Source organism: Pelodiscus sinensis, chromosome 18, assembly GCF_049634645.1.
Source record: "Pelodiscus sinensis isolate JC-2024 chromosome 18, ASM4963464v1, whole genome shotgun sequence".
Lineage (NCBI taxonomy): Eukaryota > Metazoa > Chordata > Testudines > Trionychidae > Pelodiscus > Pelodiscus sinensis.
Genome location: NC_134728.1, coordinates 5,426,395 through 5,444,787, shown reverse-complemented (window position 1 = coordinate 5,444,787; position 18,393 = coordinate 5,426,395). Strand labels below are relative to the sequence as shown.

General features: G+C 49.0%; 1 protein-coding gene across 7 annotated transcripts in view; it reads right to left on the bottom strand.

Moving 5' to 3' along the window:
* Nucleotides 1-18,171, bottom strand: part of MYT1 (myelin transcription factor 1) — a 141,233-nt gene extending 123,062 nt beyond the window's left edge. For 5 of the 7 annotated variants that reach the window (XM_075901020.1, XM_075901021.1, XM_075901023.1 and 2 more), the window contains exon 1: nt 17,967-18,171. In XM_075901020.1, the coding sequence (XP_075757135.1) occupies nt 17,967-17,991 (25 nt within the window). In that variant the 5' untranslated portion in view covers nt 17,992-18,171. The remainder of the gene's footprint in view (nt 1-17,966) is intronic. The other 2 variants (XM_075901024.1, XM_075901027.1) reach the window with 1 other exon arrangement.
* Between the last annotated feature and the right edge of the window lie 222 nt (nt 18,172-18,393).

Here is an 18,393-nt window from a genome sequence, read left to right as displayed (position 1 = left end):
AAAATTCCACTCCTCCAGACTCTTCAGACATGCCACTCTGTCACAAATCACACCTTTTCACAATCTTGACATACTGCGCTATAGCCTGGATTAACACCTGGAGATCAATCCACTGGCAATTGATTTAGCAGGTCTAGTGAAGACCTGATAAATCAACTGCAGATCACTCTCTGGTCAAAACTGTTACTCTACCCCAGACAAGAAGAGTAAGGGAAGTCAGCAGGAGAGAGTTTCTCCCATCAACCCCTCCCCTGTGGTTAATGGTTGTGTAGCATAAGTCACCTTTCTGCGGTCGTGTAGATGTAGGTTTAGGCAGGGCCTAGAGGTCTGTAGTAGACATAAGTCACTGTTTAGCCAAGCAAAATACATTTTCTGATGGCCTCTTTCCTCGTAAATTAATCCCTTCAGTCCTCTGATAAATTTCCTTGCTCTTTTCTGGTCTCCCACTGACGAGTCAGTAGGTTTCTTGTAATAAGGAGAATGCAGATTGTTAATAGCAACATCATCAGAATTCTTAACAGAGCTCACGGCCAACGCTTGCTTAGCAGATTTGCCTTTCGAGTGTTTGGGCCAGTTCCTACAGGAGTCGTCAGAAGCCATCATGTTACAGAGATCAATCAGAGCCCAGACTTTCCATCAGCACAATCACAAGTAAGGAACTGCTAGGAGTTAGTTCTACGTGCCGGGAGAGATTTTTGGCCCCAAATCAGCTCCCTTTACATCATTAAGGCAGAGCAAAGGAGCTGAGACCTCCCCCAACACCGTTGCTAGGAATACTCTCACCCTAGGAGAGTCTCCAGTGAGTGTGGAACTGACAAAACAAGCTCCTATGCTTTTCTTCACATCGGACCCCCTCCCCTAGTCTCCCATCCCAACTGGGCTGCTCCAAGCAGCAGAATCTGCCCCCATCAGCACTGAGGCTAGAAGGAACCATCATGATAATCTAAATCTGACCCCTTGTATATCTCAGGCCACAGAACTTCACCTGCAACAGGCCCAGAATCTCTAGCTGATGCACTGTAGCCTTCAAATCTGTATTTAAAGCCTTCAAGGTCAACCCTTTACTCTAGTTCAAACCAGTGAGTGATCCAGGCCCCATGCGGCAGAAGATGATGAAAATCTCTGCCAATCTGAGCTAGGAGATAAGACCCCATATTTGGGGTCAGGAAGGAATAGTTATACCCTGAGCATGTACGTGAGACCTTCCAGCCAGATGCCTGGGAAAACATTGTCGGAAGTAATCAGAGCCCTCCCATTTTGCCTCTCTCTCCTGTTGTTGGGGATAGTTGCTACTAGGAGTCATGGATGGGCCATATGCCATTGTAGGCAACTGCACAGCTGGGTGCATGCATGTACAAATGAGCTGGACCAAACCTCTGCTCCACACTCCCCATTGAGCATGGAGAAATTTTGGATCGGGGGCCACAGCTTTGTGGTACTTCTCTAGCATTTAGCTCTAACATGAGCATGCAACTCATAGAATCCTAGAACACTAAAACTGGAAGGGACCTTGAGAGGTCATCAAGTCCAGTCCCCTGCCCTCATGGCAGGACCCAGTACTGTCTGGACCATCCCTGATAGACATTTATCTAACCTACTCTTAAATATCTCCAGAGATGGGGATTCCACAACCTCCCTGGACAATGTATTCCAGTGTTTAACTACCCTGACAGTTAGGAACTTTTTCTAACGTCCAACAAAAACCTCCCTTGCTGCAGTTTAAGCCCATTGCTTCTTGTTCTATCCTCAGAGCCCAAGGAGAACAATTTTTTTCTCCCTCCTTCCTGTAACACCCTTTTAGATATTTGAAAGCTGCTAGCATGTCCCCGCTCAGTCTTCTCTTTTCCAAACTAAACAAACCCACTTCTTTCAGTCTTTCCTCCTAAGCCATGTTTTCTAGACCTTTAGGTCATTTTTGTTGCTCTTTGCTGGACTGTCTCCAATTTCTCCACATCTTTCTTAAAATGTGGGGCCCAGAACCGAACACAATACTCCAACTGGGGCCTAACCAGTGCAAGTCGTTGGAGTGGCCTTTCTCCAGGTGACCCAGTGACGCATAAGTTTGAAATGTGAGTGCCTAAATGGGAATGCTGTTGCCATTTGGATCTCTTCCAAGGGACACTCAGCTGCAAGATATAGATTTCCGGTTATTTGGAAACTGGGCTTCAAATGCCTTCCTGGTAGATAAACCATTCCTTTTCCCATGCAGAACAGCCCCTCCTCAAGGTCAAGAAAAGATGAAGAGTTGCAGGTGCAGGAAAGATGGCCGATTGAGATTTTAGGCCCATCACCCCCCCTCAAAGGAGTTGGTAAAAGACTATTTAATTTTATATGCAATGTAGAGGCATTTCTATGTAAGTGTAGTTCGGCTAGAAAACTCAGCAGGCTTAGCAGAGAAATCCCGAGGACAAGTGCACAGTACAAGCCATTCAATGTCAAATTGTTGCTTTTGAGATTTTTTTTTTAATTCAAATCAAACACACAGCCTTGGTTACCTGCAGATTAACCCATGCTACCTTGGGCTTTAAATAGTGTATATATGAAGCCTCCCCCAGAGTCCTCTCACGTACCTTGTAATAACGCTCACTATGGGAACTCCGTAAAGTGGGTTTTGAATTCACGTCTGCTGAATAACACCTGACTCTTAGGCTGGCAGAGAGCACTTGGGTAAACAAGTCTGAGGCACTGCTGGAAGAGACAACTTTCCTTCCCTCTCCACCCCAAATCTTTTACTTTCAGAGGGGCTCTGAACTGCCAGCTGTCTGAGCAAACCCATTAGAGTGAGCATGGCCACAGCTGAAAAGGCTTCAAGTGGGGCAGGAAGCTAGCCCTAGACCAAGGGTGGAGAACCTATGACCCAGGACCAGATCCAATTCCTGGCTTGCCTGAATCTGACCCACAAGGCTCAGGGCTCTCCCCCACAGAGCTCCAGCCTTGTGGCCCCCTTCCTGCTCAGACTCCGCACCCTCACTCTGCTTCTGACTCTACCTCCCTCCCAGACCTCACACTCCAAGCCTGCTTCCCAGAAGCCCCTTCCTATGCACTGAACTCATTTTTCACCCCACCTGGGCAGCCCAAAATCCAAGCCCCTTATTACGGCAGTAACGCCACTGCTCACTCCCCAGCCAGAGACTCCCACTGAGAGCATAGGGGAGAAAAATCTACTAGCCTGGCTCTAGTTTGCAAGGGGAATGTGTGTGTGCACGTGCGGGTGTTGCTTCTTACCTTTGCGTGGCCCTTGACTGATTTTTCTGTGGGCCAGCAGCCCCAGACCCCAAAAAGATTCCCATCCATGCCCTAGACGCATCTACTGCAGTTCCAAATAGTTTCAAGCTGGCAGGTTTCCTCTTTTGCCTAAGTCCTTCTGCAGTTAGTCACATTTAATTGGAACAAAGGCAGCTGATGCATTCATTTCGGAAACATATTGTCTTACAGCCTATTGGATATCTGTATCTTAACGGCTCAAGATGGATTTATGTAGAGGAAGAAGGGGGGGGAAAAATAACATGCTCCTCAGTTGCATCTTTTCCAAGGAGTCGCCTTTACCACTTGTACTCTAAACATTAGTCATCAAAGGCGTGAACTCATATATTATGTATTGGAAGTAGCATTTTCAGTCTCGTGCAAAAAAAGAAACGTTTGGTACTTTGTGAGCATGCTGGCACTGTCCATATGGCTCTCCCCTGCTGCTATCCTTTCGCATCAGAACTTTGTGTTCAGATGCTTAGTTAATATTTAACCCAGCAAGCATAAACAGGATGCAGACTCTACTTTCCATAGTAACCTCAATATTAAATGCAGGTATCTGCTTTTAATATTAAACAATTCTTTCAGCAAGTGGGTTACTGAACACATGCTTTTTCCCCCTTGGTCTCTAAACTTAGCTGTTTGTGTTAGCAGGCAAAACACAGGGAGCAAACCCCACAAGGACTTGCTTTTTAGTCTGCCTTATTGTGATCAATAGCAATAGTGAAGACATTCAAATAGGCTACGTGTGTCTAAGGAGGTCTCCCTCCTTGGTTTTTATTTTGATAGGACTTTGCCCTGCAAGAAACTGTAAGCCATTATCTATTACTGAAATCAATGTAAGCTGAGAATGCTAAGCACTTCCCAGCTTCAGTCTGCTCTTCTGAAAGCTCCTTAGAGGCCTGCTTTCGTCTGCCTGCTACTTGCTGTAGTGTTAGACATTTATCCACTTGGAAAGTAGCAGTTGGCAACTGTAGTAAAGCCTTTCCAACACAAGAAATTGATTTCTTACCAACTTCCATTGGAGGTGAAAGGTAAATTCTCCCCTCCTGCCCCATCCTTTTCCTGTGTCGCGTATACATGGAGAGGGAAGTCAAATTCAAGGGCAAGAACATGCGTTCTCTACTTAGGTAAAAGTCTCATTGGACTTTGGTGGGAAGTTTATCCCGATTAAGGCCTGAAGGGCTAAACTATCAAAGTAATCAGTGATTTTATGTGCATATCTTAAAACAATTTCAAAGAGTACGTCTACACTGCGCACTTATTTTGAAATAAGCTATTCCAGAATAGTTATATGGAAATAGCTTATTTTGAAATAGCATGTCTACAGTAGGGAATCCTGCCTCAGACTAATTAGGCTTCCCTGTGGTGCAGATGTGCTATCTCGATTTAGAGTCCCAGGAGATAGTGGGGAGGAATAACTTAGAATGGCCCTGGTGAGAGGCTATTTCAAAATAGCAGCAGTAGAGCGTCTACACTTGCCTGATTTCAAAATAGCTATTTTGGAATAGGCTTTATTCCTCATAGAACAAGGTTTACAGATTTTGAAATTACAGCATGGCTGTGTAGATGCTCTCGTTATTTTGCAAGAATGCTGGTTCTCTCAAAATAATGGTGCAGAGTAGATGCACACAAAGAGGTTGAATTTTCAGAGAATGTGGAATCTCTTTTAGCCATCTTCACTTGGACTAAAACAAAAAACAGGACGATGTAGCACTTTAAAGGCTAACAAGAAGGTTTATTAGGTGATGAGCTTTCATGGGCCAGACCCACTTCCTCAGATCAAATAGTGGAAGAAAATTGTCGCAACCATTTTCTTCCAAAATGTGACAATTTTCTTTCACTATCTGATCTGAGGAAGTGGGTGGCCCACGAAAGCTCATCACCTAATAAACCTTCTTGTTAGTCTTTAAAGCGCTACATAGTCCTGTTTTTTGTTTCAGCTACACCAGACTAACACGGCTACATTTCTATCACTTGGACTAGTCACTTTTGAAACTGACAAGATTTTGGCCTTAACTGCTGCATTTAGATTACTTAAAAAAAAAAACCTCCGATATATTTAAAACAACCAGGGTTTAACAGATGTCTCTCAGCCTGCACTCTTATTAATGAGAATATTGTCAGAATGGAAATCAGGTCACAAATGTTTAATACTTTGTTTTAAAAGTCTTCAGCTTCTTTAAAGAGTTCCACTAATCCCAAACATGACAGATGTACAAGGCAGTTTTGCTTGGGGCAGATTAAAATTCTCTCTCTGATTTGCTCTTTCATTCGGTCTGATTAAAATAACATTACATTTTTTTAAAAAATGTGCCGACTTCAAAATTGAAAAGAAAGACTAAGAAGTGACCAGGAAAGGCCAATGTGATCACAATAAAAGCAAACTTATTGCTGTTAACATAAAAAGGGAAGAAAAAATAAAAAAAGTTGGCGCCTATATACAGGTTGGCACTAAAGCTTTCTGTTAAAGATAAAAAGGGGACCTTTTCAAGCTATATTTTTCCATTTGAAAGTGTTTATTAATCTATTCTCTCTGAAGCAAAGAGTTCAATGAAAGACAAAGATCAAAGGCATTTTAATTCAGGTGAAAATGATTATATTTCCATTTTTGTTTTTTAAAAAAAGATAAAGGGTAGCATTAGAGCAATGTGTCACTTACTTTAAAGACCCAACAAATGCTTGAAATAGTCTAACCGCAGAGACACTGATCTCATTCTCTTCCAACTTGCCATGTATCAATAAAAAGTGGGCTCCAGTGTTTGCAGAACCCCAATTTGTCTTTCTGCCATCCTTTCCACACGACACTGGACCTTTGCCAAGACCTTCACTATAGAGGCTTTCAAAGTCACAATTCCCCCTTGCTTCAGCTGTTCCGCCAAAGTTTACCAGCACACAAAGGCAGTGCACAGGGTGGACTGGAAATTAGTATTCTAGGGGTGAGCCACTGGGAGGAGCACAGATTGGGAACCAAAGGTGAAACACTGGACCCATCTTCTTTGGACAGGCACCACTTTGTTGCAAACAGACCCAGGAGCTGGGGCTATGCGCCCAGGGGATCCAACAGCCTGCATGGACCCCTGGACAAGGTGTGTGTGGTGGGGGGCAGAGGGGAGCTTTGTGCTCCCAGAAGGGGCAGTGCCAGGACCGCCAGCCCTCAGTACTGGCTAGAGTAGTGGTCCCCAGCCTTTGGGGCTGCCAGGCCGTGCATGCGCCGCGGGCAGGAGCCGCGCATGGGCCGTGTGCCCGGGGCCCAGAGCACAAGAATGGCTCGGGCCAGCCCTAGTCACTAGGCAGGCGCACATAAATGCCCCAGCAGGCACCATGGCGCCCTTGGGCACCGCATTGGGGACCACTGGCCTAGAGCATGCCTTTCCCCCCCCTCTTAGAGGCCCCTGGAATGCACTGTGCAGTGTTCCAGCACCAATTTAAAGGGCCAGCATCAGCAGCCAGAGCCCCCGACCCCTTTGAATTGCCAAGCCCTGGGGCTATTGCCCCTTACCCCTCCCCATGCCTGCATGGGGCTCTAAACTGCCCAGGTCTGAGTAGTGCACTAGCTCCTAGCTTTGGGAGTGTCAGGCATCCTGCCTGTCCATGACTCATCTGACGGGTGGAACCCTGCTGCCCAGCTGCTTTAAGTCCCCGCCCACCAGGTGGTTACATAAAGCTCTCCCAGATGCTGGGAGAACAGGTCAAGCCAATCAGGGGCAACCAGGCAGGCAAGCAAGGAACCGGGCTTAGTCCTTCTGTTTCCCTACCAGTGCTTTGCGCTGAACGAGCCACACTGGAGTTTGAGGAAGGTGGAATCTACGTGCAGCCCCCTGGGATCCAGGTTAAAATCCTGGACTCCATGAAATCACTGGCTCATTTGGACAATGGCAGGAGTCCTGGGACTCATCCAGCAAAGGTGACGTGCACGTGTGTGTCAAGGGACTGTCTCTGTCACAAGCAGAGTCCTGGTCCCCCATGTGAATCCTACCAGTCTCTGACTTCCAAGAGGGCTGAATTGATACTTTTTTTCCTCCAACAACATTCCCTTAGACATCTCTCTGCCCACCCTATTATCCCATGGCAGAGAGTGCTGCCTAGTGGTCTCTGTCTGTGCTTGCCAGAAGCCCCCTGCCCATCTCAAGTCCTCCGCTGGTTCCAACTACAGGCAGCATCAGAAGATAATTCTGAAAATGGCTTATGCCATGAATTGGAAATCCAGTGAATTTTGGGAGAGGCTGATGCCTGGGAGAGCAGTTTCTTCCTAGTCATGTCCTCACAACCTCAAAAGCAGAGCAGCTTCAGAAGCAAAGGAAGGGTGGAGAACGACACTGCGTGGGAAAGGCTGTAGGACGTCTGGACTATAGGATGGGTTGCAACTATTTCCCATGGAATCATTCCAGCGAGAGGACACATTTGCATCCTCTTCTGTCACATGCACCCCCACCTGCCTTTCATTCACCCCCCAATAAAGTTATTCTGACAAAGGATTGGGGTTTTCTTTTTGCCATTAAAAACGTGGCCTCTATCCTTCAGTTATATTTAAGAGTCCCAGGGGAAGGGTGATGTACCCCTACTTGCATTATTACTCTAGGAGTAGCTCTTCAAAAGGTATATTAGTTTGCATTTAAAGCCTGGATTCTTTATTCATAGTAATCCCTCCTCCCCCCACCCTCATCACCACCACTTACCAGCTACAAAAACTCATTGAAAAAAAATCAATGAGTTAAATAATGTGCAAGCAGACACAGACTTCTTTCTAAACTGATATTTAGCAAGTCCATGCTTCAAAGCCTGCCCCATTCCACCCCAGAGGTGGCTGCCTCTGGATGCTGGGTCAATTGATGGAGAGTACTTAGGTCCTACGCCCAGTATCCAACTTTTCTGTGCATCGACAGGCGCAGAAATACCCTTTTGTTGGCTTTTGAAATCCTTGTCCAGGCGCAACCTATTCTTCCTGCGTGTCCCCCTCCTCTGTGAGGTTTACAATGGATTCCCGCTGCTGCCTACAGAAACGAGCAAGGAAAAGGGGCTGGTTATCACTGGCAGATGCGAGTGGCGTCTGTGGGGAATACACAGAGCGCACCGCTAGAAACAGGCCAGTTTCCCTCCCGTGATTTCTGTCCACCTGTCCTAGAAAGATTCATTCCCCGAGGTGCCCTCGCAGCCAGAGCGAGACGCCAATTTCCTCTCAAACTTTCCGACTTTCAGGAGCGAGTCCGTGCGCTCTTTGGAGAAGCCCTGGCGGAGGGGCAGGACCCGGCGCTCGCCCCTCCTCATTGCCAGTCACACCCAAACATCTGACTTCACCGCAGCCCGGGGCATACGCTGCGCTGTCCCCTTTCCGCCGGCTGCTTTCTGGGAAACGCGGCCGTCTCATGGGATGAGTTCAACCCAGAGGAAGCCGTGTCTGACCGTTCCTGGAAGCGCGCCCGGGCTATAGTCACCCCCCTGCTGTTCCTCTGCGAGCGGGAGAGGGAACCCAACCTCTCCGTTTCAGGGCGCAGCGCGCAGCTTGGGCGGACACGCGCAAGGAACCAAGTTCTCCCTCTCTGCACTAGATCACAGCCAGTGTGTCACAGCGGGAGAAGGGGGGGGGGGAGAGAATTGCTTCTAATCCCGTGAAGCAAAGAGCTTTGAAAGTCCCACCCCGGGAGGGGGAGGCGAGGAAAGAGCCCACGCAGGGCGCACGCGGACTGCGCTCCATGGCGCACAGGGTTAAGCGTTTCCAAAATGTCTGAGAGTAAAATGGCAGCTGCGCTGACGTTCCGCACACGCAGCTCAGCCCCGCTGAGGAGGAGGGGGGGGGGGGGGATCATCTGACTTCCAGTAATAATTCAAAAGCTTTCTCCGGCTCCTTCCGGCAAGGCCGTGCGCTCTGGTTACAGGGAGGTGAACCCACACACCGCGCCAGGCAGCTTCTCAGCGCTGGACGGCTGCCATCCGCCAGCCATAAAGAACCTTAAAAAAAAAGTCGCGGGCTTGAAGGGGTTGGGTTTTATTTTTTGACAACTGCGCCAAAGGTAGCGTCAATAAGGGCACGGCTCTAAAGCTGGGGAGGGCTGCCCCGGGAGGCAGAGATCCATCCGGACAGGGCTGGAGAGCTAGGGAGGGGGTGGGCTGGAGAGCTAGGGAGGGGGTGGGCTGACACCTTCCAGGCACCTGCCCCTCCCCGCCGCCAAGGGCGAATCCACTGGGCGAGGGATTAGAAGTACGTGTGCCCAGGTTGGAAGTACGTGGCCCCAGCTTTGTCTCTGCTTTCAGATTTGGAGTCACTCCAGCGTAGGGGGAGAAAGGAGGGCGGGGAGGGAAAGGGCTAGGCCGGGGTGTTTGGAGCCGCTCTGTGCCTTCGTTGGGACCCCAAGCTGGTCTCCCCGCTTTGCCAGAGACAGGTCTCGGGCTGCATTTTGGGAAGCCACCTGGGGAGGCTCCACACGTGCCTCCCTCGCCTCCAGAAACCGAAGCAGGCACTTAGCCAGCGGGCCCCACCGGCATGTGCCGGACTTTCAGTTTCGGCTGCTAGTCCGCTTAGGAGGCCGCCTCCCGAGCGTGGCTCCTGCCCCTGCCCCGCTTTGATCCAGCCCCTACGAGAGAGCAGCTCGACCCAGCTGGTCTCTTCTCAGGGACCATTCTGCTCCTCCGCTCCCCGGTTTGAAAGCACCTGGGCCTGCGGCCCCTCCCCACCGCGGGATGAGCCGCACGGAGTCAGCATTTGGCCAGCCGCCTTCATACCAACAAACCCGAGCGCAGCAGAAAACGCCAGCCAGGCAGAAAGCACAGCCGGGCAAAGGGGAAACCAGAGGCAGCCTGACGCATGGAACCAGGCCGGACAGCAGCAGCCCCCTGGCGCTCCAGCCACCCACCGCAGCGCCCCGAGAGAGTCCCACTGCGACCTGAACTTGATGAGTGTCACGCCCATTAGCGCTCCAGCCCCGCCCCCAAACACACACACACACACACACACACACACACACACACACACACTTCAGTTGTAGACAGACACCCAAAGCACTGGAGTAAAGGGGAGGCCTTGTATGTGTGGGGGAGATACAAATAGTTCTAGAGGACTACAGCAGGGCATTGTTTTGTGAAGCTCAAAATGCACCCCCGAGACGGAGTTATTGAGAGGGATTTTGCACAAGGGGGAGTGGAAGAAAGCGCGAGAAAACCCAACACGTTGGGACCGTGTTATCCCAAATTCACCCCTGTTTAGAGCAGCAGCACACGTGACTGAAGCGACGCATCTTAGCTGGTTTCCTCCACAGGAGTAAATGTCACCCCCCTCCCCCAACGAATCGGAGACTGGACACGGTCTGGGGCCTTAGGGAACCCGTGTGGATGTGAAGGAGTCAGACCAGACTCGCCTCTACCTTGCAGGGACCCCCCGGAGCTGCATTTCTGATGCCTACCGCTCCAGTAGCGTAGGGGAGAGGTTAGAGCAGAAGCTTGTCTCTTTACCATAAACGCATCTACGACGCGCTTGGGAAAGCGGGTACAGTGACACGTGCGCGGTAGAAACATCCCAGACTCAGCGCAAAGGGTCGCTTACAAGCCCCCTCGCCACGCAAACCAATTGTGCGGGGAGGGACACAAGGGCAGCAGCGCTACTGTGATCAACACCCGTGTGGTCTTGACACGTTATCCCCAGTGTGACCAATACCCCCCATTCAAAGGAATCCCATAAGAGACCCCAGGGAGCCCGTAGGAGGAGCTGCTGTGCGTGCACTTTGGGCTAAGTTTAAGCCAGGGAGTCGAGCCCCTGGCTCCTTCCAAGAGCACAGCCAGCCCTAGCGAAACCTCCCCCACCCATTCCGCAAGAGCTGAGCTGCTTGCTTGCGTAAGAGCATACCTGACGGACCAGCAAAATAAGCTACTTTGGGCTATTTATAGAGCGCACTGGGCTCTCTCGTTAATTAGCAAGCCTGGGTTGGTTGCACGTTCATCAAACTTTCCAGAGTTCCCCTAAGAAGGGAATAGCTCTTCCCAGCGCCCCTCTTTCCTCCACTGTTGTGTATCCTTCAGATTTCAATTCACCCCCCCCCCCAAAAAAAACCCCTAACAACCACCAAACACACCTATTCCCGGCCTCCAACAGGCACAGGCACACCCTGTGACAGTCCTAACAACTACCAACTTCCCTAGAATTCTAGAGCTCACAACCAACCAACACCGTGTCCGGTGGTTCGATCCTTTCTCCCCCCGCTGCAATGCGCGCTGCCCCTGGAACAATAAACAGCATCATACAAAGACGTGCACAGGCGGCATCTCCGCTGCTGGTTTCTATGACAGCCTCGGCGACAACCCCTATAAACTCTAATTCCTGGATTTCTCCCCCCCCCCCGCACCCTTTTGTCTGCCATTAATTAAAGTGACCATATGGAAAAAGCTGATAATAAACAGCAGATGAACCAACGAGAGGGAGGGGGGGGGGGGCGAGAAATAAAAGAACCGGCAGAGGGATATGGGGAGGAGGTACTTTGCCTGAAATTGCCTTTCCTGGGGGAAGGATTAGAAGACAAGCAAAGAGGAGCCAACAATGGACGGACGAGGAACACGGTTAGCTCGTGCTCTGGCCTCCCCTCCAGGATGTGGAAATGGCGGTCCCCTACAACTACAGACTAATGCTCAGAAAGTCAAAGAGAAAAAGTAGGGGAGAGCCGGGCAGGTCCTGGTTCCAAGCTCGAAGCGAACAGTTCGCTTCAGAACCGGGGCGGGGAGGGGGGATTTCAAAGCTAATATCCTGATGAGTCACAACACAAAGGCCTCCAGCCTCTAGGTATCCGTTCTGCTCAGTGGTTCATGTCCATCTTATTGTGACTTGCTCTTTTGTTGGGGCAGGTCACTTGGAGCGAAAGCCCCTTGAACGTGCCCGCGGTTTTGCTCTCTAAATTGCCCCGAGAGATTGCTCTGGAGGTAGGGAAAGGACTCGAGAGACAGCCCCTGCCACTCAGCAAACTGGGCTAAGGCACCGTTTCCACTTGCTGTGCCAACGTTTTGCGGGGGTTTTAAAAACTTTTCCTCCTGGGTGACTATTTTAAAAGGGACCCTACGAGCACAGCCTCTGATCCAAGCTAGCTAGAAACAAACCTTCCGATTGCTCGGGGTAAACAGAGCACGAAAACAAACATGGCACATTTGCCTCCTGTCTCATCGCTATTCACAGAGAAGTGGGAAGTAGTCAGGGGAAAAAAAACCCCCACAACAACCCTACTCCTCGAACAAGCCACCCAGGAGCTTTTAACACCAAAGTTGCTTTTAAACACCTGCCATTTTCCCCACAGGCTGGTTCCTATTTTTTAAAACTAGTTCTCTTCACTTAGTTGAAGGGGGGCGATGGGGAAAGCAAAGCTCATGAATGATTTAAGAGCAGACCTAAGACATTGGCTTGCATCCTTCGTACAAAGCAAACAAGAACGAAATAGGTCCCCCCATTCCCTTCAGTAGTTTGAAGGGGGGAGGGAAAAAAAAAGAAAATAAAACCAGAGCGCTCACAACCCCAGAAAGAACCAGCAGTCTCAGCATCCTTTCCTTTTCAGTACCTTGGACTGGAGGTTACCACGCAAGAGATCCCCGAGCAAGAAACTAGGAAGCTTGCCTTGTTTTCCTCTCTCTTTAAACAGCTTCTTCTGATAAAGACATAGTGATTCCGCCTGGGGAGCATCCACAGATCCCTAGGTCCACGGGCATTGCTGCTTTCCCCTCTTCCAGAAATAGTCGCAAACTTTCGCAGCTCAAAGCGACGCTAGGCGCGGCCCCCACTCCCACCCCCCCTTAAAGCGCTCTTCAGTCAGAAGCAAAAACATGTCCACGCGAGTCTCGGAAGGCGAGAGAAAAAGAGGGGGATCGTCATCTTAGCAAGACCCCTCGGTTCTCCAGCGTAATTTTAAACCCACCAACCCTGCCTCCCGGAGCAAAGCCTGCCTCTGTGGACATCCACCGTGTTCTCCGAGAGCCCTCTCCTCGGTTCCCATCCAAGGTGAAAAACGCCAGCATTATCTGCCTTTGTCAGCGAAAGAACATAATATTGACTTACCTTTTCCCCTCAGCTATTGTCTGGCCCTTTTCAACATGACATCACGGAAAGCAATCATGAAATTTACATGGGGGGAGGGAGGAGGTTGAGGTGAGGGGTGGGGGGGGGGGGGGGGAAGAGAAGAAGAGAAGAGTTGTTGGAGGATTGCCCGCTTGCCTACACCAGTAACACGCGTGTAAGATGGTTTGTTGGTTTCAATTAAATCGCGGATACTCCTTAGTGTGTGAACTCTTAAGCCTGCTACAGGCGATGTCTCATTTACTTAATGACCGCTCTCATTAATGGAGATGGCACAGAGGGGGCTTGGTGCGCCTTCCCTTTGTAAATACACTACCCATGAACCCTTGGGGTTGCAATATATCTGTTTACTCTCCGAGGTGAAATAAATTTACAGGAGAGCATAGAGAGAGGGGAAAAAGATGGAACTGCTGACTTTTGGGACGGAAGAGAGAACTGGGCGCTGCTTCCCACCCGCCGCCTCCCTCCCCTTCCCCCGCCAGAGCCAACAGAAAGTGCCCCATTTGGCCCCAGATGATTCATAATTAATATGCAGAGTAGTTGGGGCGTCTTTTACGCCACGCACACAGAAGGGCTGCGAATACTCCAGCTGCCATCCTCCCCTCCCCCCGTGTATTCTCGGCTGATGGTACAGTCCAATAATTCCTAATAGCAACAACCAGGGAATGACAGATGCCCTAGGTTAGCATAGCTACAGCGATAGTACTTTACAATATTTATTGGTGGTTAGGAAGATGACCTATCATCATAAAGAAGAGACTGGGAAATTTATCGCCTCTAGGAAACAGGAAGTGCTGCCTGTTACCGGTGTACATATTCAAGGGCCAGTTGAAATATGGACATTTCTTTCTTAAAAGCACCACACCATGTTCCCAGAAAGTCCCTAGTCCCCATCCCACTCCTCAACTTCTCTCTTCCCCCCAAGACGGGAAAAGTGAAGAAGGTTTCAAATGGTTACATCTTTCCTTCTGCCTTGCAAAGGGCCCCCCTCTCTCTGCTGAAGGTGGGGGGGGGGAGAGAAGAGAAGATCGGGATCAGTTCTTCGTTGAAGCCTTCCTGGAAATAGATTCCTCCCCTTCACACACACCCCCCACACACCTCCGATCATCATCAGAATGTTTTCCCCCCATGCTGGCCGCAGGCTGTTGGGTTCCTAGCAAGGTGGCAGCCTGGGGAGAAGGTGAGGAGGAGTGGTATGAAACTGACATGCTGAGGAGACCGGCTCTTATCAGAGACCCCACGTGGGCAGGGAAGGACAAATCTTAGCCCATCTCCCCTTTGTGGGGCTGGGGCATTGGCACTTTTCGTAGGCGTCGACTGGCACTTTTGAAAAGCGTGGCGGAAAGCGGAGCCTACTGCAAGAAGAGGTGAGCGCTGGGAGAACGGATCAGAACTGCCTTTCCTACCCTCTCGCCTGTCATCTTAATGGAGATGGTTGAAGACACGCTTCAGCACACCAAGGGACTAGAAACCCCTAAGAGCCTTCAGCGGGCCAGGGTTCGGGTGCAGAGCTGGGGGACCGAAGTGGTGGTGTGTGTGTGGAGGGGGGGAGGGTTATAGCCCCCCATCCCTACGCCTCACGAGACTCTGCCGAGCCAAACCGATACCCTAGTTCAGCCCCATAAGGTCAGAAAAGCCAAGAGCAGACAGACAAAAGTTGCAACCTCAGCATAGTCAAACACTCCCCTCAAATCATTTATTCTCTGCCCTCTCCCCTCCTCAGCACGCTGCAGAAAGGAGCATCTCGCCTGTGCCCATCTTTATGGCACCTGTGTGCGCGCGCGAGAGAGAGGAAGTCAATAACTGTCAGTTACTAAAGAATCCATCATTAAGCCGGGAGGTGTCATCATGGGCCCACATCCTATCCCCATCCACACCCAATGGCTTTGATCGTCCTGGGTACTACTAGGAGCCCCAGAGTAATAATCCTTCCCCCCACTTCTCACCCATCCCCCCACCCCCTACTATTCGACCAAAGCCCATGTCCTTATTTACCTATTTGGAATATCCGCTATTTGTTATTAATGACTTTACCTATTTAAAATGGAGGGGTTGTAACAACATTCTAACCATAGAACGTTGAGAGTATGGGGGGGGGGGGGGGAATAACTCTTACAATGCCCTTTTCCATGATGCAGGCCCAGCCAGTAGTTCTCGCCTGAGCTCCTAAGCCATTAACATAAAAGGACGAATTCAGCTGAGAGTGTTCCTGAAAAGCCATTTTCTATCTCCTTTGGACATGCTGCGAGGACAGGGATCTCTTACATCCTAAACCTTTGGCATTCAGAAATTCTATTAAACTCTTATCTCTAGGCAGCAGGCCTGGTGCTACACTACATCTTCATTGTTCGGCATTCAAGATAGAATCAAAGGGAGGAATCAGGCGGGATCAGCTTCATTCTGTGAACAATGCTGGATGCGACTCTTGAATGCTATTTCATTCCCACACCTCACGCTAAAAGTTGGGAAACAAAAGCAAGGCAGATAGTACGAAAAAACAAGAGAAAAAGGGCGGCTGTGTAGTTTATGCACACACCACGCACCCAACCTCGAAGTGTACTTCTAAAATGTATCCTGGAACTCTAAAGTTATGCAATTCCGCTGTTTATTCCGCCCTCCCCCCCGCCGAGTCTTTGCAGTTTCCAAACTTGTAAACCCCAAACCAACCCACCTAGATTTAGACAGCGTAAGGCTAAAAATGTATCGTTATCATCACTAAATTATTGTTAACGTGACACAAAACATGGAGGTTGTTATTGTTCTTTTAAACCTAGCACTGTTTTCTAAAACGAAGATAAATTGCTTACATGCTTAATTTATGTATCGTTAAAACACTCGGCAACACACATAATGGGTCGGGCGACTTAAGACGAAGTTTTCAACTTTTAAAAGCCGCCGGAAAGCGAGAAAAATGGAAGCAAATGCAGGCACCCACTGGACAATCAGCACTAGTGAAATGGACAGCTCCTGTCCTTTTTTATGGGCAATTGCTGCTATCCATTAGTTAGCAACACCCGCCCTCGTGAAAGCGCCTAACGTCACGATCACAGCTAAGCAAAGCTGTTGCAAAGGCGACGGTCTTTGTTTTCTTTTAATCGACACGTCACACCGAGGAGCATAGAATGCCAATACCCTGGGTTTTTAAACTGTAAATGTTATTTCTGATTTTTCAGTAGCCACTTTGACAGAGGAAACACGGTTCTTTTCCTTTGAAACAGAATGGATAGTAGGAATCATTAGAACCTTAGAGGCTGCAAACTGAAACTGACACGTTTCATTTTGAGGATCTTACAAAATTGAAAGATTAAAAAAACAGAATGGATTATATTTATCCTCTCTCATTTAAAAGCTGGATCATGAGTCATTTAAAACCTGAATTAAAAGTCTAAGGCTGTTTAAGATCCAAATGTAATTATTTGTGTACATCCACACAGCAAAATGCTAAGCTGCAATTTACTGCTTCTTAAAGCCTCTTTCCAAGTACTTCGGGTCTCCAACTTGGTGCATTTATAATTGGCACCAATTTCTACGGTGGCCAGCTGGGGGGTGAAAGATTTTTCTTGTTTCTTTCTGAAAGCTTCGATTGCAGATGGGCCGGCTGCCTTAATGCCTCAGACTACAATTAGCGCTGTTTGCCGAATAGAAGTGGCCAGCATTAATATTGTATATGGGACAGCTGAAGGGTTGGGGAAAGAAAGCCCTGCCCACTGTAGGCCCCTGGCAGATGGAACACCGCCACACACACACACAAAAACTTTTCAGAGCCGGCGGTTTCTAGAAAACGTCTTTGTCTCAGTTTGCAGTTGGAAGCTTAAGAAAAAAAAACCACCACACACACCCTGCTACTAATTTTTGGAAAGCATCAGCTTCCTTGTCAGGCCCATGATTTTTTTACATAACAACCTTGCTTTTTCGACATGGCATTTAGAAACCATAACTGGCACACCACTTCAACATCTAACAGGCTTCAGTCAGCTTTATATTTGACCTACTCCCCTCCCCCATTTATCTCCTAATACGCAAAAGCTGAGAAGGCTGGCCAAAGCTGTATTCAAACAACCCGAGAAACCAACAGAGAAAGAGCCCTTATTCGCCCTCCCTCCCTTTTTTGGCAATACACAGAAGAACTGGTAAAAAAAAAAAAACATTATTTTTGGAGTCTACTTTCAGCAAGCAAAGGTGAGAGTCACACCCATTTTCTCCTATTTTGTAAGCGTGGTTTTAGATTTAAAAGCTGTTGCAGCTGAAATCGAGTTCAGCCGTGTCAATTTTTTTTGACAACGAGATTTTTTTTTTTAAATCAGATTGGCACTTGCTAAATGCAAACGCTAGAAGTGAAGGTTTACTTTTAAAATGGAAATGTATTCAGGAACATCTCTACGGACACATCCTCAAAAGAGGAGAGGCCAGAGAGGGATTTTTTTTAAGGGCTTGTTCCTAACCTCCCCCCCCCCCCCCCCGACATATTTTCTTTTCTGAGTCCCATACATTTGAAAAAAAGATTAAATTGGAGGCACGCTTTGAAGTTAGTCATTTTCACACAGACTCTCTTTGCTTGGAGCATTGAAATTGACATGTAACACAGACGCGGAAGAGACCGGCTAAGAAGCTGCGAGGAAGGAAAACAAAACAAACCAAAAGTCACAGAAGGCAAGAAAAGTTGAGAGAGGCTTTTACGAACCAAGGAAAGTCCCACACAGCTTCATCCTTGCTAGCGAATTAGCCTCCGCCTCCCCGCCAGGAAAAAAAAAAACCAAAACACAACAGCTCAAGTCAGAAGTTACTTCATCCCTGCAAAAAGTTACACTCCAGAGCAAAAACTTATGTGCTTGAGAGGCCCACAGAGAGAGGCAGCCTGGCCAATAGGAGCTCGCTGGGCTGCTAATTACAAATCCATGCTGCGTACGCGGCGGCCAATCCCAGGTCTGCAGAGCGCACAATGGTTCTTCAGGCTGGAGACAATGGGAAGTTGCCGCCCCGGGCTGAGCATGCGCGCCGGGGGCGCAGCGTGTTCTTGCTAACCAAGTGCAAACTCCCCACCAAGGGAGCTTTCTGGCTGGAGCGCAGCGGTGCCCCGTGTAAGCAGCCACAGGCTATAGATTTGCAGC